This window comes from Nannospalax galili, unplaced genomic scaffold (assembly GCF_000622305.1).
Source record: "Nannospalax galili isolate Female #2095 unplaced genomic scaffold, S.galili_v1.0 scaffold8, whole genome shotgun sequence".
In the NCBI taxonomy this organism is placed as follows: Eukaryota; Metazoa; Chordata; class Mammalia; order Rodentia; family Spalacidae; genus Nannospalax; species Nannospalax galili.
This window is the reverse complement of record NW_008358318.1, coordinates 1,421,258-1,444,264: the sequence shown is the minus strand read 5'-3', so window position 1 is coordinate 1,444,264 and position 23,007 is coordinate 1,421,258. Positions and strand designations below refer to the sequence as shown.

Here is a 23,007-nt window from a genome sequence, read left to right as displayed (position 1 = left end):
GAAAAGCTGGTTCCTCTAAGCTTCCGGTTCTCTCTTTTGATTTTATATTGGAGTGGCCAGATTGCTTTTGTCTTCAGGAGTTCCCACAGAGGCCCAAGTCAGATGAGGATCAGATGCCCTCAGGCTTTCTCCTAAGGTCTGGATCCCTCCAGGGAAGATTTTGGCCTCAGGAATTTGGGGGTTGGACTGGCCTGGGAGCAGGGCCCAGGAAAGATGCTGATCTAGGGCAGCTGGTGGCCTTGCCACTCAGAGATCCAAAGGCAGATGGGGGCGGGAAGTGGCCCGAAGGTCTCCTGGGGACTTCACTGAGGAGTTGGGTTGCTCTGGATGCAAAGGATCAGGAAGAGGAAAGGTCAGCCCCCGCATCCTGGAAAGAGGCTGGAAGTTGGTGCAGGACCAGAGGAGTAGAGGGAGGTGAGGGCTGGGCCAGGCCCAGAAGCAGTGCTCCTGGGGACCTGAGAAGGCACTGAGTTGGTCTGGATGAAAAGGATCAGGAAGCAGTAGTGGTTCCCCAGGTATCTGGGGCCCCAAGACAAGGAATGGGACAGATCCCAGGCTAGGAGGAGAGACCTGCAGGGGAGATGGGAGGTTGAATGAGGCTGGGGGAGTCAAGGTGCGGAGGGCGCGATGGACTTACCCTGGAGAGAGGCCTGCAGATAGGAGAGAGATAATTTTTAGTTTTTTAAGAGTTCTTCACACTACTTTCCATAGGGTTTGTTCAAGTTTGTAATCCCACCAGTAGTGGATGAGTGTTCCCCTTTCTCCACATCCTCTCCCACATTTAGTATCATTTGTTCTCTTGATCTTAGTCTGACTGGGGTAAGATGAAAGCTTAAAGTGGTTTTAATTTGCATTTTCCTAATTGCTAATGATGCTGAACATCTTTTAAGATGTTTCTTAGCCATCAACCTAAGTGTTCCTCAACAATGAGTGGATAATGAAAATGTGGTACATTTATACAATGAAGTTCTACTCAGTGGTAAAGAAAGATGACATCATGAAATTTGCAGGTAAATGGATGTAACTAGAAACTGTTATACTAAGTGAAGTAACACAGACTCAGAAAAAAAATCAACATATGTTCTCCCTCATATGTAGATCCCAGCACCAAATCCTTATAAGTGAGTATGTATCTAGATGTAACTACAGGAACCAGAATAATGAAAAGGAACCAGGGAGGTAAAGGGAAAGAAAGAACTTGAGAGAGAAGAACAGTAGGAAACCGGTGTTAATAAGGGAGATATGGATAAAAATGGGGGTATTTAAATGGGAGGGGGGAGGGAGGGTTATACAAGGAAACTTGCGGATGAAGGAAAAGAAGGTGCTCAAGAAAGGTGGGACCACAGGAGACTATTATCAAGGAAATGGGGACACTTTAAATGGTGGAAGGGTTAGACAGTGAGAGAGGGAGGAGAGATTATGTCTAGTTTTAAAAAAACTAGAGAGAACCGTATTAGTCCAACAACCTAATAATAAATTATACATACATTTTCTCAACATAAGTCCATGTGTATAGCCAAAGGCTACATAACAAGAACAGTGCCAGACGGGAGAAACCTTCGAGTTTTTGGCCAGGGTGGTCCAAGAGACTCCCAAAATTACTCAGGCTGTTGCCACAGTCCTTGATGACCTCCCAGAACTTGAAGGTAAGACCCTACCTGCTGAAGACAGAACATACTTTGGACACAGGATTTGGAGTAATAGAGCTGTAACTGACCGGAAACCACTTCCCCTGAAGACTAGCTCTCACAGCTTTGGAGAGAGCTATGAAGGTACCAAGGGAAAACATCCAACACCAGCTTCAAGACCAAATAACCACATCAATGGCCAGCACAGCATACGTCATTGGTGCAGTAATGGCACTTTTTTCTTGGGGGCAATCAACAGCTACCTTAAAAGCCCACTCAATGGGAAGAAACTCAAGTGTGGTACTGTAAACATAACTAAATACACCTGGCTGGAATGGTCATAGATCTTAAAGAAAACCCCAAGACTGACACATTCTTAGACTAATATGATTTCTTACACTGTGAAAAATCTATATTCTTATATTTACAGACAAATGTCCCAGTCACCACTCATCAAAGAAACTCATTTTGCACCATTTAGAGACTATTACCAAGTACCACAACTGGTCACACACAGACATTGTCTATGAATTGCCCAGGTCTAAGTGACACATCTACAATGAAACTTCTACACTTAAGGCTCATGGAACATAGAACAGGGGTAAAGGAGAGGACACTAACAAATCTTTCAGTTCTCAATAATGAATCTCCCTCATGCAGTAGAAGGCCAGGAAGACAAAAGGTCACAAATGGCCAAAGTGTAGAGATCAAGAGTCTGCTGAATGCTGGTCCTTGGACAGGACTCCTATATTAAACTTCACCCACCCAAGGCTCAGGGACCATTGTGGAAGAGGGGGTGGAAAGACTGTAAGAGTCAGGGAGGAGGTGCATGGGAAACAAGAGTCCTACAAGCTCCTGGGAACCTGTTCATATGATTCTATGGCAATGATGTCAGGATACACAAGTCCCATGCAAACTCAGGCAGACAAAAACCCAGCATAGAACTGGGAAAATGAATATCAGACTCCAATCTTATCTGAAGAAATATTGGCAACTGATTGCTGCTAGCTGAAGAAGAGCTGATCTTCCTAAAACAAGGGATGCTAGACAGGATGACTAGACCTCAGTGGATGGACTTGCACTGAGGAACATCTGGGGATACTGACAACACAGTGGGCCTTAACAGGGATAACAGAGTATATGGGCTCCAATGGGGGGGCTATAGGATGGTGCTGGTGGGGACAGGGGTATAAAGATGATTAAGATTGTTTGAGATGTTCTGTATGAAATACACAAAACTTCAATAAAAACAAAACAACAAAAAAGAAATGGAGTAGGTGGTTAGTTGTGACACTAATAAAAAAAAAAAGAGGGATATGATCACAAAAGTGTTATATCCAAGATACATGAAGTATTTGGGGCTAGAAAAAGGATATTTAGTAGTCTGTGTATGTCACTATAGTGGCAGTAAAATTAGGAAAGAAGAAATCAATCCAAGAATATGAAGGACCAACAGACCATACACACCCAAGCCTTTCCTGCCTCATGTAAGAATTGAAGCCTAGTATTTCTCAAATCAGTGCTGCAGTTTCCAATCTGAAGTGTTTGTTATGTGTATTTCTTATTCTAGTATCTGAAAAATATCCCAAGGATTCCACATTTATGCTTCCAAATCAATCTGTGGTAAACACAAATTTTAGAAATTATTTTAATGCTACATTAAAGATGCCATCTTATAACTCCTATTCAATAATACTAATCTCGAAAACTGATAGCAGGCATAAATAAAGAGCTAAAGGTCAGAGGGAATGAAGTGGAAACCCTCCCCATTGCAGAGGCGGGGACTTGCTCTACAAAGCCTCTTGTCATCCCAGTGGCCAACTAGACAAGTTGGAGTTTTTGCTACCCTCCTCCCCGCCCCATGACATGTGTTTAAGTTACAGCAGAAAGGAAATGTGTCATCTGTGGTTAGGTTTTAAAAGTAGAAAGCTAGCTGTACATACGCTTTTTTTTTTTTTAAAGACTGCAGATTTAAGTTTCATAGTCTCCAAACTGTTCTACTTTAAATAAGAAAAGAAGAAAAGAAGTAGCTTATTAAAATAAAGGTTTTGGGCGATCGTTTTGTAAGGTAGGTCATACATGTGGCTTTTCTTGTTCCTTTTTATGTATAACTGTTCAGATTAGTGTTGAGGAAGTACTTTTTCAAAGATGTGCCAATCTGACTAACAAAGTAGAATCATGCATACTGTTTTTTATCCTGTTATGTAAAATGTAAGTAGTGTAATAATTAGACCTGGAAAGATTTATAGTTGCTAACATGAAGTTTTGAATCTGGATGAGAAAAGATCCAAGTACGGTCTCAAGTGAGTTGAAAAGCTTTATTATTTTTTTGAAAATTAAAGAAATAAATTTCTTGTTTCTAACACTCAGGCATTATAAATCTGACTAAAAATAATAACAAAAAAACCAAAACAACTTTGATCATCTGAACTAGACTCTGTGCCATAAATACGAGATGTAGGAACGCTCTTCAGATCTCAGGCATTTGTAAACATAAGAGAAAGTCTCATTTAGTCATAGCTTGTTTATTGGGGCACAGCAGTACATCTGGCTGAAGACAACAGCGGGCCTATTATTTGCCCCGTGGTAAGCACTGCTAACGTGTACAAACACAGTGGTGTGTATTGCACTGTGAATGAACTAATGTTGACAAGAATAACCTGCTTTAAAGGATTTTAGCAATGAATACACAAGTCTAGTCTAGTAGAAAAGGATGGAAATGCTTGCTAATTCGATGTATTTATTTATTTTTTTTGTGAATCAAAAAATGTCCACAGATTCCTATTATTCAACTTGATGACTGAAGCTGAATACTATTACACTAAAGTCAGCGTATATCTTCAACGGTCTACTAACAGCTGTAATCCAAAAACATTACGTACAGGCTTTTTCCTTTCCACTCTGAATATATAATATGAATTCAGAGGTTGGTTTTCAATAAGCATCATTTATATGCTACCTTTGCCTGTAACTTAACATATCCTATCTCCTCTCAATTTCTGTACTTCAACAGCATACAAAGGTTGTCTAACGACAGACTCTATCTCACATCAAACCTCGCTGCTCAGAAGTATGACTAGCAGAGACACCTGTGCTACTTGGGAGCAGTTCAGGAACAGAATCTCAGGCCCTACTCTAGACCCGAAAAAATGATTCCCATGTGCTTTCAAGTTTAAAAATAATTTCTGCAGAATGCACAGAATTCTTTTCTTTCTTTTTTTTTTTCAGTGTGTGTGGGGGTCTTTTTTGAGACAGGCTCTCCCTGTAGCCCCAGCTGTCCTGAAACTCACAATGTAGACCAGGCTGGCCTTGAACTCACAGAGATCCACCTGCCTCTGCCTCCCAAGTGGTGAGATTAAATGCGTGGCTGCCACACATGGCAATAATTTAATTAAAAAAAGATATTTAGTCACATTTTAAGAGATTTTAGAAATATGTAGAAACAGAATGCCTCGTGAGCCACTTTAGACAACAGAACAGGTAATAATGGTGTGCACTTTTGCAACCATGCTTGCCAGGTTAACAGCACTTGCATGGGTATAAGAGTTATGAGCTGATGAACTATGTTCCTGAAGAGACAGATCAAAAAAGCATATCACTATGAATGGTAATGTGTGCACCCTGCTTTATAACTAGTTATCTGAAATACCAGGAAAGAAAACCTGTCTTTTGAAGAGAAGCAACCTCACCACATGTCACCATGGCACACACAGGCACCCACAGAGCTGAGACCTTGAGAAATTTTCTCTTTCATAAATGCAGATGTACAAAGGACGAGTCTTCATTCACTGAGGGGTTCAGCGTGCTTAGGTATGTGCACAATACTCACACACAAAGTCAAAATATGAGAGAACGACAATGTACTTCCTCAGAGTCCAATTTCCAAAACACACATAAAATGAATTTAGAACTCTCCAGAAGTCTAAAGAGGGGGTGGAGAGATGGCCCAGGTGTTAAGAGCAGTGGCTGTTCTTGCAGAGGATCTGGGTTCGAGTCCCAGTGCCACCACACCTGGCTCTTTTTTTTTTTTTTTTTTAAAGTATCACAGGGGCTCCCTGTAGCCCCAGCTGGCCTTAATCTCACAATCCACCTGCCTCAGCATCCTGAGTGCTAGGATTAAAGGCATGCACCACCATGCCTGGCTTGCACATGGTTCTTTAACAATGGAATTTCATTCATTAAATCTCAGAACAATCTAATGTTTGCTTTTAGTTCCCCTCAAATAAATGCTATGAATAAACTGCTCTTACAGAAGTTGCTCTGGGTGAACTGGCCTAGTATTATAAAAGAAACACCTCAGCTGGGGGTGGAGCATGGCTTAAACCCAGCTCTCAGGAGGCAGAGGCAGGCAGATCTCTGAGTTCAAGGTCAATCTGGTCTAAATAGTGAATTTCAGACTACACAGGGGTACATAGGTAGACCCTGTCTTAGAAAGCAAAAAACAAAAACAAAACAAACCCAAACCCCAAACAGGAAAACCTCACTAATGGTGATAAATGTCCCTTGCTGGGTTAGTGATACCTAGAACAGATATGACAATCCCAGTTAAATCTCTAATCATAGAGTAGATAAAGAGAATTAAGAACAGAACTTCCCTTTTTGTACCGGCTTCTAGGAAGCTCTGGGCCTAAACTGACTTTCAGTTGGGGGCGGGAGGAGGGTATTATGCATTAAACCCAGGGCCCCAGGCTTGCTGAGCATGCTCTACCACCAAGCTGCATCCCAGCTGCTCAGCGTTAACTTTGAAAGGACAGGTGCCTGCTGCTGTATTCTAAGTCTCTAATATCCCCATGATCTTTTTCTTTCAATTTTACTGAAAATTTTCTTTTTTAAATTTATATCAAAAACAGTAAAAAAGAATGCAGTTATAAAATGACAACAAAGACCACCTTTTGTAGAACTTTTGAGTTCAGAAATCTTTTTCTTTGTTATTCCAGATCTTTAAGTTTAAAGAACAAATGTGCCTTTGCTTTTTGGAAGGTCACTGTGAGCTACAAGATATACAGGTCACAATAAACAACTACCATTACAAAACTGCCTCCATAAATACTAGGAAAGTATTGTTTTAAATGACAACACCCAAGAAGGACAAACAACACTTTAAATTCCTAATTGAAGGACAATTTCTTTTAGTCTCTACCAAACTCCGGCCTTCCTCTCTCCATAAAAAACGCTACTTGCAATGTCTTTTCATACTTGAAACCAAACTTATAGACCATATTCTCCTTTACTACAAGATTAATGATATGTTACTTGGAAAGTGGAGGGTTTCAGTAAGAATGATCCTTAAATGAGGAATGAAAAGTATAAAAAGCAGAAGCATTAGACTCAAAGTGGAATTCTAACATGCTTCCTTAAAAGGGAGAAAAATATTGTAAAGCTACGGTATATAGTTTAAAATGAACAGATACTTGTAGTACTAACTTGATAGCATCTAAATTACAACAAAATAAAAATGTTTATGCATAATCTAAGAATACAAATAAAAATTCAGCTGAACAAATACAGAAAACATTTAGTTGAGAAAAATTCAGTAGCAAATGTTAGGCATGAATTTAGTTTACTTGCAAAATCTCATCTGCAGTTTTTTAACTATAACTACTCCAAGTAGAAGCCATTACTCTTTCACATGCTAACAACTGGTGTTGCTGTTCCAACAGATGGCTGGTATACTCATGGACATGGGGCACACAGGACAGTACCTGCATCTTGTTTTTCTGATGACAACAGTTTTTTCCCTGTCTCCTGCAATAAAAGCAAACTATATACATCTCTGGGTCAATAATACTACTGCCTGGGATTCCATTATTCCAAACAGCACCAGCAGAGATCAAAGTGAAAACAAAACAGTCCCTGTAACTTCTGCAATGGATCACAAAGTTAATTCTACAAGCATCACTGCATCATCTCCTCCCGCAGCTTTAACTCCTACATCCACACAGAAGCCCTACACACCCTATGCTGTCAGGAACAGCTCTCCAACAGCAAAGAGCATTGAAAGTACAAGCAAAAGCCACAGTGAAATTTTTAAAAAGGATGTCTGTGAGGAAAACAAAAGCAACATGGCCATGCTAATTTGCTTAATTATAATTGCAGTGCTTTTTCTCATCTGTACTCTTCTAGTTCTATCAACTGTGGTTCTGGCAAACAAAGTCTCATCTCTCAGACAGTCAAAACAAGTAGGCAAGCGCCAGCCTAGAAGCAATGGCGATTTTCTGGCAAGCAGCGGGCTCTGGCCTGCTGAATCAGACACTTGGAAAAGAGCAAAACAGCTCACAGGGTCCCACCTCCTGATGCAATCTCCTGAAGTGCTCGCAGCCACAAGGGAAAGGAAGGGTGAAGAAGGAACTGAAAAACTCAACTAACACATCGGGGAAGGAAAATGCAAAGCAGCGATGAGCAAGGCTAGAGTCCCAAATAAAGCTAGTTGGTATTTAAAGCCACAGTGCTGGTCAGATGACCTAAAATCAGACAAGCAGTTTAGCATCAAACTGACCAGAAAGAGAGACATAGCCCTGCTTCAATTATTTAAATGGCATTACTGTTTCACACCTAATACTTTTTAAAGTAAATAAAACAACCAAGCAGCTAAGGAAACTAATAGATATAACAAGAGATAACTACATATTCTTGTTCTGCAATAGATGATTTTTGTCTGAATGTAACTGAACTCTATGGAGTTTTAGTATGTCCTAGGAGCCAAGCATATGCCTTAATATCTAGCAGAAGTCAAATTCCTAATGATCAGAGCTGCACTGGCTAATGTAATGGTGTCTTCTCGCTAGATATGGCAGAATTCAGAGCCGCTCGAATCTCAGCACAGTAACTTGAAGCTACATCCCTTCATCTTTATATATGGCATAAGAAGAAAGTGCTTTTCTACTATACATGTTAAATTTCAATTTTGTACAATAAATTAAAGTTAGAATAAAGTTGACTATGTATCTTGCATTTATTTTCGTAGAACACATTACAAAGCTCAAGAAGAGGACAACTAAAATAGATGAAGTTCACAGAGAGTCAAGTATAAAGAATGTTTACTGTTTAACAATAACAGTTGGCTTTTGTATACATCTACTTATTGGAGGATTAATAACAAACACCTGCCAGATTTGGTAGCCCATATCTGTAATCTCAGCACTTGGGAAGCTGAGGTTAGAAGATCCTGAGTTTGAGGCTAACCTGGGCTACATAATGAGAGCCATCTCAAGCATTAACAACAACAACAAATCCAATAATAAATACCCTAAGGTTGGTTAATATTTGGAATCCAAGGATGCTAAGTAATTTGGTTAATGACAGATTTTCATTTTATTCCCAAGAGCAACATGAGTAAAGGGGTGTGTGTGTGTGTGTGTGTGTGTGTGTGTACATGTGTATGCATTTGATCAAATTTGGAAAACAGGATACTTTAGGTAATTGCTTAACCTTTGAAGAAATTGGCTTCAAGTAAAATAACAAGCCCTCCATCTTAATTAAGCATATCACAAACTGATTTGAGCTTTCCATACTAAAACCAAATGACCAATAACTATGACCAATAACTAGACTTCATTTTAAAAAACAAGAAACAAGAAAAAAAACTCTCATCCCTTAACTAGTACTTATTCTGTACAATACAGTAGACACAGAAGACAAGAAGACTTCATATACATTTCTGCCAAATACCACCATAACTTTATTCTCCCTTCTTGGTTAGTGATTCACCTTGGCTACATATCAGAATTGCAGGAAGTATTTTTAATTATTTTTCACTTTTGGTCTTTTTGAAACAGGGTCTTCTTGTAGCTCCAGCTGATCTGGAACTTGCTATGTACACCAGGCTGGCCTCCATCTTACAGAGGAGCCTCTGGAGTACCGGGATTAAAGGTGTGCACCACCATGCCTAGCTAGTAAGCATTAAAAAAAAAAAAATCTATTCCCACACCCCACTTCTGACTCGAATTATAATGTGGTGTTATATATTCTGCTATTCTTCTTCTATCAAGTTATAAGGACCTTCAGGTTAAGAACTAGGTAGTAAGAATCTATGTTCCTTCACAGTGACCAGGAAGTATCATATGGGTTGATATTTGCTGAATCTACTATACTAGAAACTAAGAAGAAACTTTACATTTATTTAATCCCATAAAAAATAATTACAATCACTACTTTTCAGATGAAAAATAGGCTAGAAAATGATTTTCTTAAAGAAATCTTCAGAGAGATACATACTATTTTCAATATACTTTGCTTAATTTCTTATTTTAAAAAGTTTTTGGGGGTCTGGAGAGATGGTTCAGTGGTTAAGAGTGCTTGCTGTTCTTCCACAGTTCAGTTCCCCCGAGTACCCACATCAGGCGGGTCAGAACTGGCCTTCATCTCCAGCTTCAAGGATGTGATGCTCTCTTCTAGCCCCTGTAGGCATCGGCACGCATGTGGCATACACTCACATATACAAAACACACATACACATTTAAAAAAAAAAAAAAGATTTATTTTTATGTATTTAGAGCCAGAGGTGTAGCTAGGTGGTAGAGCTGTACCTAGCATGCATGAAGCCTTGACAGACAGTAACACAAAACAAGCTAGTGAAATTAGTTTAATTATACTTTTACTTGGGCTTTGCCTCTATTTTGTGTGTTGCCAATGAGGGAATCACATTAACATTTAGTGGCTACCAACTGTTTTGTGACATGTTTATAAACATCATTTTATCCTATGCTCACAATATTCCAATACAGAGAAACAGTCCTTCAGATGAGGAGATGGGCAAGCACACTGCCTTGCTGATGATCATACAAGTAAATATAATTCACTTCTTCCAAAAAGAAATCCCCCTTTGTGTAATACCCAACTGGAAGCTTTTCCTTAGAATATATAATTTTTTCTGTAAGGTTCCATCCTAAATATTCAAATTACATAATCACGTTACTAAGAAGTCTCAAAGGTTTATTTACAAACAGTTTAAAGCACTTAAATTATATAGATTATGTTTCAAAACAAGTTCTGTTGAAGTAGTACCGTCTTAGTCATTTTGCGGCTTATTGCACTTCCTGTAACTGCTATTGATAAACTTCCTTAGTAGTACAGAAACCATTTCAGCGTGCTAGAGGACCATTTTTAATCTGAACTGAACCACCCTCTTGCTTTCTTAGCCAAATCACCAACATGTCCTGTTAAAACAAGAATTCATATTCTGCAAAAGAAGTTATCAGGTAAGAACATTTTCACACAGGCCATTTGGTTTGATTTTTGATTTATATGAAATTTATTTTAAAAACCAAAATATCCTTAGTGCTTTAAACTTGAATTCCACTCGATAGTTTAAAGATGTCCACAGAAGGTTTCTGAGGTTTTGCTGCAAAGAATTTTAAAAAATATATATTCAGTGTTGACATTGCCTGAAAGATTTTTCTGGGTTTTTAATATTATCAACCCTTTGAAATTTATTCAGTCAAAATATTTGTTAATATTACTTTCAAAATTAAAAGAAGCTCAGTTAAAAATAAAACTATATTCTATGGGCTTTGACTGAATTTACAACCTCTAAAATACTGTTAAAAATTCTAAAGGGTAGGGCTAAAGGTCAGTGTTAGAGTTAGCCTAACATGCATAAGGCCCTGGGTTTGATTTTTTTGTACAACAAAAGGAAAAAAAAATTAATTGACTTTGTATGAAGTTTCTGTACTCAAAATTTTAGATTAAAATTATTTTTCTTTATTAGTGTCATTATTTTTGGAAACAGGGTTTCACCATGTAACTCTGATGGGCCTGGAATTCACTGTGCAGACCAGGGTGGCCTTGGACTCAGAGAGCTGCCTGCCTCTGCCTCCCCAGTGCTGGGATTAATATTTTACTTTTTAATTCCCTTTTCCACAATAAAAATGGTCATCTTCATTTGACTTAAAAAGAATTAGATGGATACTTATACATATTATAGCTTATTTAAAAAGTTCCCTGAAGCAAAAATGTTATGATAAAATAGGGACACATACACATATTCACCTCATCCATATGCTTGTGCCACGTACTCTGATCTTTTAGTACCAAGTATAATATATAGGGAAAACAGCTATGGGGAGAATAACCTTAAAGAACTTGTTAATATATATATAAGATGCTTGCTCTAAAGATAAACTGGGAAATTACAAAGTAAATTTGTCTTCCAAATAAAAATGTGAAGAGTTTCTAGAGATCCGTAATCCTAAGGAACAATAATTTGGTAGTGGGTTACACCCTATTTCAACACTTCAAATTTAAAGTTTAATCATATCTATGTTTTCATGACTTCAAGGAGTTCCTACAGAATTCTACTTGGAAGCAAACTACCACTTTGAATAGGTTTGAATTTGCTAAACATAATGCTCAATATTTTAAAAAGTACCACAAATTTTCAATAAAATTACCAAATATGATAGCTTATATGCTAACTATTCAAGACTCCTTAAATGGCTGAGAATTATGGGACTAATGTAGGTTTTCTGGTATTTCTTTTCCTAACCTTTATTTAAGCCTATCTCCAAAAAAGTTAATTTCATACCAGTTCCCAGAGATCTGACATTTCCCTTCACAAAGCATTTCTAGTTCATAATCATTCTGTGAAGGGCAGCCCTGCATATAATAGAAGTAAAGGGTTCTGGTACAAGAGTGCCAGGGTTTCTGCATTAGTGCCACTACTTAGAGCTGCTAACACTCTGCCAGGTAAACAACTTTCTGCTCAGCTTCTGGACCCTAGTACTGGAAGTATTCAATAAATGGTAACTATTATTACTGATAAAAGATGGTCGTAAAACACTATTTGCTGTAGCTCAAGGTCAGTTTTCTTTTCTGTATTCATCTTTTTATGGTTTCAAAACTTCACTAGTTGGAGTGAATACTACTACTGTTTTCATCTCTTATCTTTATACGATAACTTCCTTGTCTCACATCAAATAACTGAAAGAAAATTTTTAAAAAATATTTTACTTTTTATTTTTATTTTATGTGTATGACTGTATTGCCTGCATGTAGGTAGGTGCACCCATGTCATGCAGAAAGACATAATTTTTGATACAACTATCTATACTTGCCTTTGTCTAGAATAGGTTCCTGAAGCTCACTGATTCTGTATAAAAGACAATGACATACTTCTTATACTCACAGCACTCAACGCAGGTATTTTGTGGAGCTGAGGATCAGACCCTGGCCTTGTACATAGCAGGCAATGACAGCAGCACTGCACTCCTGGCCTGGACAGTGTGCGGCAAGCAGACACCTAATACGCTAGAGCTTCGGCTTCACTGTAACTATTTAAAGTGCTTACTACCCAAAACTATGTTTTCCTTTAAATCTTTTTTAATATTCTGGAAAATTAAAGACCAAAATAACAGATTTAATCCTCAGGTGCCAATCTGAGGAAATACAAAGGAAAATGTTCTATCAAGGTTGACAAATCTAGGAGTTTCCTGACAAGTCCTACATAGACTGTGCATGGGTTCTTCAGAGTAATTAGCAGGTGTACTTCTGGGTAGCGTTGGGGGAAGCAGGGTTAGGGTGGAGAAAATCTTAAGGGCCCCTGACATAAAAGCCAAGTATGCTTGGGACAGCTCAGTCAGGTCCTCCATCTTGGATGGTCAGCTCCTCTTTGCTAGGCCGCTGTACCTACGAACAGCTCGGTGACAGGGAGTGGCATTTCATGGCAGCCTCTTATCTACTTTAGTCTTCTCCCCCAACTTCGTCTACTTCAATCATCTTCAGTAACTTCTTGCTAACTATATAAGCCACTACTTTTTCCAGCTATTTACTTTTCTTAACTACCTTTTCTAATCATTGGCCCTCCTTTATTGCAAACTACATTTGTTCCTTTTCTTTTTGTGTTCTTTCTTTGCATACCCTTTTCTTTTTATTCCCTGTTCTTTTTTATGTTATTCTAAATTTTTTTTATCACTTTTCTATTTCACTGCCCCATATTCATTTAACTACTTTTCTCTGAAGAAAAAACTGTGTACTTTAGGTCCATACCAGATACATACTTAAATACCTTCTGCACTGGTAGGTAACAATACTGGCCTCGTTACCTCTGGAAAAAAGTCAGTTTCCCCCCTATTATTAAATCACTTACTCTGTTTTCTTTTTAAGTCTTGATGCTTCTTTTCTAGACTATTCTGAACTGCTGTAGTAAAATTCTGGCAGATTCTAGTATTCTGCTGGAGCAGTCCTAGGAAGCTAAACAGCAACATGAAGAGTGGGAGAAAGTGGTAGGGTAATCCAAAACTGGAGTTTGGTTTTGCTAGTGCTATAACCCTTACCTGACAAGTGGAAAGCTCACATGGATGTTCCTAACTTCTTATTGACACTGGAGGTGATGAACCTATCAAAATTGATCTGCTAAACTGAATTTATAATTATGTTCCTATTTGGGCTGGTTTCTCCTCTATTTCCTTTCTCAGCTAACTAAAAACAGGAACCGCATGGTTTCTTTATTTTAAGCAAAGTCACAAAAGAGGAAACATTCTGGCTGAAGACAATTTGTGGCCTATATATTTTGCTGCTTTGGAAAATATTTTCTAAAAACATTTAAAAAATTAAATTGAATAATATTTTCTAACCAAGTCCTTTTGGGGGGCAATTATTTTGGAACTACATGGATAATGACCATCTAGAGATGACTCAAACTCCTATATCTATGCCAAAAGTTCCAAATGCTTCCCTTTTAAACATTTTATAAAATGGATAAAAAACCCAATATACTCAGTTTCTCTGCATATATTACGGTAGAAGTCAAAGTGAAAGTAAAATGGCAGAGAACCAGGCCCAGCATAGATTAAATGTTTACTGAGCAACTAATATTAAGAAAACTTGGGGTGGTGTAGGGTAATAGAAAACGCAGTCTTTAGAATCAGACGGTTCTGGGTCTAAATTTTCTGGCTGTTATTAATAGTGAAGGACACCAGACAAATTGTTTTACTCATTCCAATTTGCTTCTATGAAGGTTAAATGAAATAAAGTTTGTAAGTTACCTGGTACAGCACAACTTAATACAAGTTCTACATAAGTATTTTTCTTCTTTTGTTTCTTTCTACCTTCTTCAAAGTTTTTTTTTAAATACTATTTTCTGATGGGATAAGAATAATAGAAAATGTGAAAACTACACGATAAAAAGCAAACACAATTATTTAGACCAATAAAAGTGTAAGTTCAGTACATTCATGAAGAATTATCTAGGGAACCATAAGACAATAAGATTCAGTAAATGGTTGATCTCTTTGGGCTGTGGTCAGTCACAGAGAACTTTTTTTTTTTTTTGGTCTTTTTGAGACAGGGTCTCCCTGTACCCCAGCTGTCCTGGAACTCACTATGTAGACCAGGCTGGCCTTGAACACACAGAGATCCGCCTGCCTCTGTCTCCCGAGTGCCAGGATTAAAGGCATGCACCACCACGCCCAGCTGAGAACTTGGTTTAAGAAGGGGAATTTGAATTGAGGTCTGTAAGAGGAAGACAGGCTCAGACATGTAGTCAGCACGGAAGAGAACAGATTAGGAAAAACTGAACACACTTGGACATGGTGAAAATGTCTTAATTAAAAGTGCTTAGTGGTATGTGATGGCACAAGCCTTTAGTCCCAGCACTTGGGAGGCAGAACAAGGCAGATCTCTGTGAGACTGAGGCCAGCCTGATCTACAAATACTGAGTTCTGGGCCAGCTGGGGCTACAGGGAGACCCTGTCTCAAAACAGAAAAACAAACAACAAAAGAGTGTTTAGAAAAAATATGTGTTTATCAAGTACACAAGGAAATTAAAACTTGGTTGAGAAGTTTTCTCTACACAGCAATGGAGAAATCCTCAAGTGAAGCAGTAACTAGATCATGCATGCTTTTAAAATAACTAATCAGTAGTAGGCAAGAGAATTCAAAGGAGAGCTGTTTTAAATTTTAGGCTTAAAGCACTAGAGGGAAAATACAAAGAAACAGACAGACATGATTTTTCTTTTCTTATACTAAGACAAGGTCCTTCTGGTTCAAGCTTGTAATCCCTAGCACTCAGGAGGCTGAGGCAGAAGAAGTCCAAGCTCGAGGTCAGCTTAGGCTACACAGGGAGACCCTGTTTCAAGGGGAAAACAACAAAAAGAAGAAAGAGGGGGGTGTCACTTATCATTACTGTCCTACTAATTGTAGGTGAGTGAGAAAATATGGCAAAAAGTGTATTTTCAAACCTTTTATTATACCTTACAACAGACATTAAATGGGCCCAGTCTGAGATTTTCTTTTACGTGAAGAAATAACATTGCTGTTTCAGATACTTACCACTATGTTTGGTGATAGGAAAAACAAGTACATTATCCTCAGAGCCAAAAACTGCCTTAGTGTAACGGCAACTGAGAACAGGAGAGGTTATCTGACAGGGTGCATGTGCAGTCAGGTAGCATGAGTAGAATGGAACTTAACTCCTCATGTTTTAGAATCTACTTCATCCCACAAAAAGCCCTACCTGCCAACCTTACACACATGCATCATTTCCCCAGGCCCATGTTCTTCCTGGTTGGAAAATTTATTTGCTTAATTGGTTTTTATGGTCCTTTAAGATTCAGTTTCAGTTTGTCTCTGGGGAATCTTCCCTGAAGTCTCCCAGGCGAAATTAGTTTCTCTGTTCATCTACTGAATACTTTCATGAGGAAACATCAAATTACTGTAATTACTTTTGTTGCATATTTATTTTTAGCATAAGAATCTGGAATACTTGAAAGTGGCAACTTTTAAAAAATATATCTCAAATCTAGAATAGGGCCTAGAATCACAAAGATGATTCACTAATACATGAATGAAAGTAGGAGCAGGCTTACTTGACCAGCTGGGAAAGAACGACTTCACTCTAGGATTTTTTTTTAAATTTTAGTTTTTAATTATGTGTATATGTGTGTCAGTGTGTAAGTACACTATAATTATAGGTGTCCTTGGAGTTGGAGTTACAGACAGCTGTGAGCTGTCCAACATGGGTGTGAGAACCAAACCTGGGTCCTCTACAAGAGTAGTACTTGCTCTTAACTGCTGAGTCATCTCTCCAGACCCACTCTAGGACTTTAAGCCTTGAATTTTAAAAAACTACTTTTATTTTTATTTTATGTGTATGAGTGTTTTGCCTTCATGCATGTAAGCGCACCTGTGCCATACACTGCCTAAAGAGGACAGAAGAGGGCATCAGATCCCCTGGGACTAGAGTTATTAGATCGTTGTTAGCCATCATTTAGGTGCTAGGAACTAAACCCAGAACCTCTACAAGAGCAGCCAGTGCTCTTAACCACTGAACCATCTCTCCAGCCCCCAAGCCTAGGATTTTGAGATGAACTGACTCCTTCAAAAATATGAAATCCTTGGAGAGATGGCTCAGTGGTTAAAAGCATTGGCTGCTCTTGCAGAGGACCCCAGTTTGATTCCCAGCACTACATGGCAGCTAACAACCATCCCTAACTCCAGTTCCAGGGATCCAATGCCCTCTTCTGACCTCCACAGGTATTGCACAACACAGGTGCACTTACATACACGCAAGCAATACACTTATATGCAAAATGTAGAAATAGTAAAATTTTTAAAAATATGAAATCCTTAGCACAGGACACAGAACCAGACAACAAAAACGAAACACAGATCACTAATATAGCAAACTCTGTGTAGCAGAGTGGAATGAGTAAGAGACATGCGAATGAAAGTTCAAGGGAAGTAGCTTTTAAATATGCTAAATTTGCTGATCATGAGATATATATACATGGAATGCCCACTAAGAAGTTATACAAGGGACTGGACAGGTCGCTCAGTGGTTAAGAGCACTGGCTGCTCTTGCAGAGGAACCAGGTTCGATTCCCAGCACCCACAAGGCAGCTAACAACTGTCCGTGACTCCAGTTCCAAGGAATCTGACGTCCTCTTCTGACCTCCATAGGCACTGCATGATACAGATGCGTACCTACCTTCATGCAGGCAATACACTCATACATACAAAATAAAAATAAATAAAAATTTTTTTCAAAAAGAAGTTATGCAAAAATATTTAGAACAAAAGATATTTAGGCTGGATGTGCAGATTTGATAGTTATGACACAAATGTGAGAACTGAAATTTTATAGAATCAAGAATAAAGAATAGTAGAAGATAAGTGTGAGGACTGAGTATCAAATTCTATATTTAGGAGGCAGGAGAATAAGAAGAGCTGATTGGAGTGACATGAAAGGAAGACTGTATTACAACAGCTACTGAAGTACAGGTGAGGGAAGTCAATACTGCCAAACATGGAGAGTAGAGAGAGAAAAAAGAAAGTAAAGACAATAGATCAAGGTAACACGGTCACTGATACCCCTCAAGAAGGCAAAATCAGTACATTTCTAGAAACAGCACATGGTCCCAGCAGACTGAGACTTCACACTTCAGAAGACAGGAAATGAAAGTGGAATGGAAGGAAGTTAAGAGGGGCTGCAGGGAAAATACAGATTTTATAAAAGAACTAATATTATTCCCCAGGAACTCCAAATGCTACATTACCAACTACAGTATATCCAAGAGCCATTTACATCTGTTAAGGATAAACTAGAATAAATACTAATCACGTGTCTCCCAACTTTATTTCAGGCACTGTAATAAAAAGTCAAATATAACACCAAATGATACTGAATTGTCTTTCTTTTTTTCTTTTACTGTAAAACCACTGGTAAGGAGGGAACGTTCTGAAATGGATGCCAAATATTTCATCTTAATTTTGTTTTGTCAATACCTGAACAATGCACGTTTCTCAGAAACAGAAGCATCTGCAACAGAGAAGCAGCCACAGTCTACTTTACTTGTATCACCAGTGCCGTATGCCTCAACTAATTCTCCAAACACAAAAGGGAATGATTTGAGTCAAACAACACAATTCAACAACATTTCTGCAAGACAACAATTATCACCTGCCAAAATCCCGGATGGACAACCAACACCGGCTGTCTATGTCTCTTCTAGAAAACCAGCACTACACACTTCTGCTAGACCATCTGCCTATAACATCACCAGACAAGCAATATCAACAGTCAACAACTCCTTCCTACTAACACCACTACCTGGCTTCACTTCTGCCAGACAACTACCACCTTCTACCCACACATTCACCAGACAAACACCAAGACCTTTTGTCCATACTCCCACTCAGCAGTCACGCTCCTCACCATCACTTGCTCCTACCTCTTCTGGAAGACCAGTACTACAGACTGCTCATTACCAATCCACAAAGCCCACACCACCTGTTTATTTACCTAGGACTGTCAATTTACCTAAGAACACATCACCATTTACTTCAGACCCTACCAGCGGCAAAGGAACTCCACATAAAACCAACTATAATGCAATTGCTGCCATATTAATTGGTGCAATTTTAATTTCTTTGTTAGTGGTTATATTAATAATTGTACTGTGGAAATACCTGAGGAAACCAGTTTTAAATGATCAAAACTGGGCGGGCAGGTCCCCATTCGCTGATGGAGAAACACCAGACCTATGTATGGATAACATTAGAGAAAATGAAGCATCTACAAAACGTACATCAATTGTTTCACTTATGACTTGGAAGCCAAGCAAAAACACACTTTTACCAGATGATTTAGAAGTTAAATTGTTTGAAGCGAGTGAAAACACTGAAGATACCAAGAACCTCAAAGCTGAGAACGTAAAAGATCAAGTTAATGGCACATCAGAAGACAGTGCTGACAGGTCAACAATTGGTACGGCCGTCTCTTCCTCAGATGATGCAGATCTGCCTCTGCCTCCTCCTCTTCTTGATTTAGAAGGACAGGAGAGAAACCAATCAGACAAGCCCACAATGATAACAGTATCCTCTCTGCCAAATGATTCTACCAATCTCCAACCATCTCTGGGCAGTCTAAATCAAGCCTGTGAAGATCATGATTCTGAGATCAAACAGTCACTTCCACCACCCCCTGACTCATTTAACTTGCACCTATCACCAGTAGATTTTATAAAAAACCATGAGGATGTCAACCATGAGATTCAGTACCAGTTCTCTATTCCTCCTGACTCTGATCAAGACCTCACTGAATCCCTGCCGCCACCACCTACAGAACTGTTATAAAACTCCCTGCTTGCTTTTGACCCTAGCTTCCATCCTGAAATGATTCCATCTTTTGTTGCTCATGGTATAAAATACGTAACATGATAATTGGCAGCCAATTTGATTTTTATCTTATTAAAGCCCATGTGCACAGGTGGATTATCACAGTGGAGTGTTTACCAGCTATAGTACTTATTTTTAAAGCAGAGTACCTATTCGTTAATAACTTAACCATTTTGTAAATAAGTAATGCAGACATACTACTCAACAGATTTTTTTATAAAGCTGTTTATAAACTTATTTTGAATAAATAAAAAAATTATTTTTCCATATCAAAGTTTAGGGTGGAATGGAAATAAGAGATCGGAAATACTCCAAGTTACAAAACTTAAAGTATTAAATAAATATTCTAATTTACGTAGATGAGAGATTAAAATATATGTTTGAGAAAGAGCGGTTTCCATTTTTGGTTTTACTGGAAACACACACACTCACACAAACACACACTCAAAATACTAAACATCAAACCAGAGGGCTGTGTTGGGAACATTTACCCTGAAAAAAATATTAACATCTTACCATAAATGTGCATACTTTTCTTCCTTTTTTTAAAGGAAATTTATTTCACGTGTATTAGTGTTTTGCCTGCATGTATGTACATACACCCATGTGTGCAGTGCCCATGGATACCAGCTGCTTCCACCCCACCCCCATGTTGTGCCCCCAGCCCGCTGGGCTCCCATTGCCAGAATTCAGGGAAGCATCTTCTCAAAGGTTATATTATGGCAGTTTCTCTCTTATTCTCCCTTGCAATACTGTGAACCATTTTATTTATTTTTAAATATTTTAGTGTTTTCTTTTAAAAAAAATATTTTATTTATTATTTTTATTTTATGTGTATGAGTGTATTGTCTGCATGTATGTGAGTGCACCCGTGTCATGCAATGCTGCAGAGGTCAGAAGAGGGCTTCGGATTCCCCTGGAACTGGAGTTAAGGATGGTTCATAGCCACCATGTAGGTGCTGGGAATCGAACCTGGATCCTCTGCAAGAGCAGTCAGTGCTCTTAACCACTGAGACATCTCTCCAGCCTCTATTTAGTGTTTTTATTTTATGTGTATGAGTGCATTGCCCATGAAGGTCAGAAGAGGGTGTTGGATCCCCTGGAACTGGAATTACAGAGTTGTCAGTTGCCATGTAGGTGCTGGGAACCAAACCCAAGTCCTTTGCAAGAGCAGTTGAGTGCTCTTAACTGCTGAGGCATCTCTCCAGCCCCTTTTTGTCTTTTTTTAAAAAATTACATTTTATTTATTTGGGGGGGGGCATGCATGTGGAGACCAGAGGACAACTTGTAGGAGTTGGTTATCTCCTTCCACCACAGAAGTCCCAGGGATCGAACTCAGACCAACAGACTTGGCAGCAAGCACCTTTGTCCACAGACCCATCTTGCCATGGGTAGCCATTTTTCTAACATGTTGAGGGAGGATACAATTTAAAACTAGTTTATTTGATAAGTTCCTTTTTATATGCCTTAGACATTCAGACAAAATCAAATCTTATGGAGAAGGGAGGGAGAAAAAAATAGGGGTCAGGAACCTGGCATTATAAATTTAAACTAGCAGTAAACTACGTGTGTGCGTGCGTGCGTGCGTGCGTGTGTGTGTGTGTGTGTGTGTGTGTGTATGCTACATCGCATATGTGCAGGTGACCAAGGAGGCAAGAAGAGGGCATTTGATCCCCTGGAGCTGGAGTTACAGGCATATGTGAGCTACCCAATGTGGGTGCTGGGTACTGAACTTGGGTCCTCTGGAAGAGCAGTAAGTACTCTTAAGTGCTGAGCCATCTCTCTAACCCCAAACATCTTTTTTTTTTTTTGAAGAAGAAGCATTTCATTACAGCTTTAACACACTCAATAACAATTTCCAGAGCAAAGATATATCTCTTTCAAAAGTGGCTATAAAATTTTTAGGTTCACAGTTGAATTAATACAGTTATACAATATTGAACTCAGTATAAACCCTTTTTAAAATGTAGGATTTAATCTTTAAACCATTACCTGACATTGACAGATTTGTGATACCAGATAGGGATGGGCTCAACTTTTGTCAAAGTAGAGTGCACAGAGGATACTGGTCTACACACTTGTGCAGGTGTTAGCCTGAGTCTACAGAAGTGCCCCTCTGCCAAAACAAGCACATACTTCCCCCCCTTCTTTTTGAGACAGGGTCTCCCTGTAGCCCCAGCTGTCCTGGAACTCACTATGTAGACCAGTGGCCTTGAACTCACAGAGATCCGCCTGCCTCTGCCTCTCGTGCTGGGATTAAAGGCATGCACCACCACACCCAGCATCCCCTCTTCTTTTTACTTTAAGTCCAAGGGAAAAGAGTCACTCAGAATGAAATGTGGTAGCCTTACTGGTAGTTCAGCCTTGGAGAATCTCTCAGAGTTTTGGGATTTTTCACTATAGAATATAGCATTCATTTGTAGCACTACTATTCAAAATACCAACAAAGCCTATCTGTAATAAAAAACAGCAGGTTCTTGGACAGTGGAATTCTACATACAATGTTTCTCTTAAATCTTGCAAGCCACTCCTTACTGACAATACTTCTGTATCTGCAGACACAGTCACTGAGCTATTCCCGGCCCCCCATAAACCTGATGTTTTTCAATGCCCTACATCGTTTTTCTCTTGTTGTTCCACATTAAAGTTCCTTTATATATCTTCAAACAGCATTTTTAGGCTAATTCACCCATCAACACTCAAGAGTTTGAGAATTTCTCATTCTTCTTTTGAGTTTTAAGTATTTTAGTAAGGATAATGAGTTATTTGTCTTTGAAAAGCCCTAAATCACCTGAATCATCACAACCCCTCTCATTTCACATGTGAGAGCTACCTAAAGGGCTCTTTCCAAATTTTTGCTCTTTTTCAACACACCTTCCTCCTGACTTCCTGAAGGACAGGCATTGGGAAGTATCTCCTAGACAAGCAGGAGCTAATGACCTGGTCATAGTGGTCTTTGACTTTTTTAGCATTGCTCTTAGCCTTTTCCTCTATTCGCTGTACAACAGATACTCATAGTAGATGAGTTTTTGTTTTTGTTGAAAGAAATTCTTTGCAGGGATTAAAAAATATTCACATTTACTACATGCAATTTTTTCCTACTGAGGTTAGTGGAAGCTGAACAGCCAAACAGTGGCAACCCTTGCTTCATCAGCAGGAAGAAGTGGAAGCCACTAAAAAATATACAAGTGCCGGGTGTGATGGTGCACGCCTGTAGTCCCAGCACTTGGGAGGCAGAGGCAGGTGGATCTCTGTGAGTTCAAGGACA

The 23,007-nt window shown here is 38.9% G+C and overlaps 3 protein-coding genes across 7 annotated transcripts in view; 2 read left to right on the top strand and 1 right to left on the bottom strand.

Moving 5' to 3' along the window:
- The window catches only part of Nf1 (neurofibromin 1), a 314,026-nt gene that overhangs the window by 61,797 nt on the left and 229,222 nt on the right, over nucleotides 1-23,007 (bottom strand). Inside the window, exon 37 of one of the 5 annotated variants that reach the window (XM_029557900.1) lies at nucleotides 10,916-10,968. The exons of the other annotated variants lie outside the window; for them this stretch is intronic. Within the exon in view, the coding sequence (XP_029413760.1) occupies nucleotides 10,935-10,968 (34 nt within the window). The 3' untranslated portion in view covers nucleotides 10,916-10,934. Of the gene's footprint in view, nucleotides 1-10,915; nucleotides 10,969-23,007 lie in introns of those variants that run through there. 5 annotated transcript variants of the gene reach the window in all.
- Nucleotides 3,498-8,563, top strand: Evi2a (ecotropic viral integration site 2A). Its single transcript, XM_008821607.3, has 2 exons — nucleotides 3,498-3,696; nucleotides 7,289-8,563. The coding sequence occupies exon 2, from the start codon at nucleotides 7,289-7,291 to the stop codon at nucleotides 7,991-7,993; it is 705 nt and encodes a 234-aa protein (XP_008819829.1). The 5' UTR covers nucleotides 3,498-3,696; the 3' UTR covers nucleotides 7,994-8,563.
- On the top strand, nucleotides 10,211-20,027 carry Evi2b (ecotropic viral integration site 2B). Its single transcript, XM_008821608.3, has 2 exons — nucleotides 10,211-10,825; nucleotides 18,290-20,027. The coding sequence occupies exon 2, from the start codon at nucleotides 18,306-18,308 to the stop codon at nucleotides 19,695-19,697; it is 1,392 nt and encodes a 463-aa protein (XP_008819830.1). The 5' UTR covers nucleotides 10,211-10,825; nucleotides 18,290-18,305; the 3' UTR covers nucleotides 19,698-20,027.

Bases quoted from the DNA above. Each gene is read 5' to 3' on its own strand.
- Evi2a (XM_008821607.3), top strand. From the start codon at position 7,289: ATGGCTGGTATACTCATGGACATGGGGCACACAGGACAGTACCTGCAT.
- Evi2b (XM_008821608.3), top strand. From the start codon at position 18,306: ATGGATGCCAAATATTTCATCTTAATTTTGTTTTGTCAATACCTGAAC.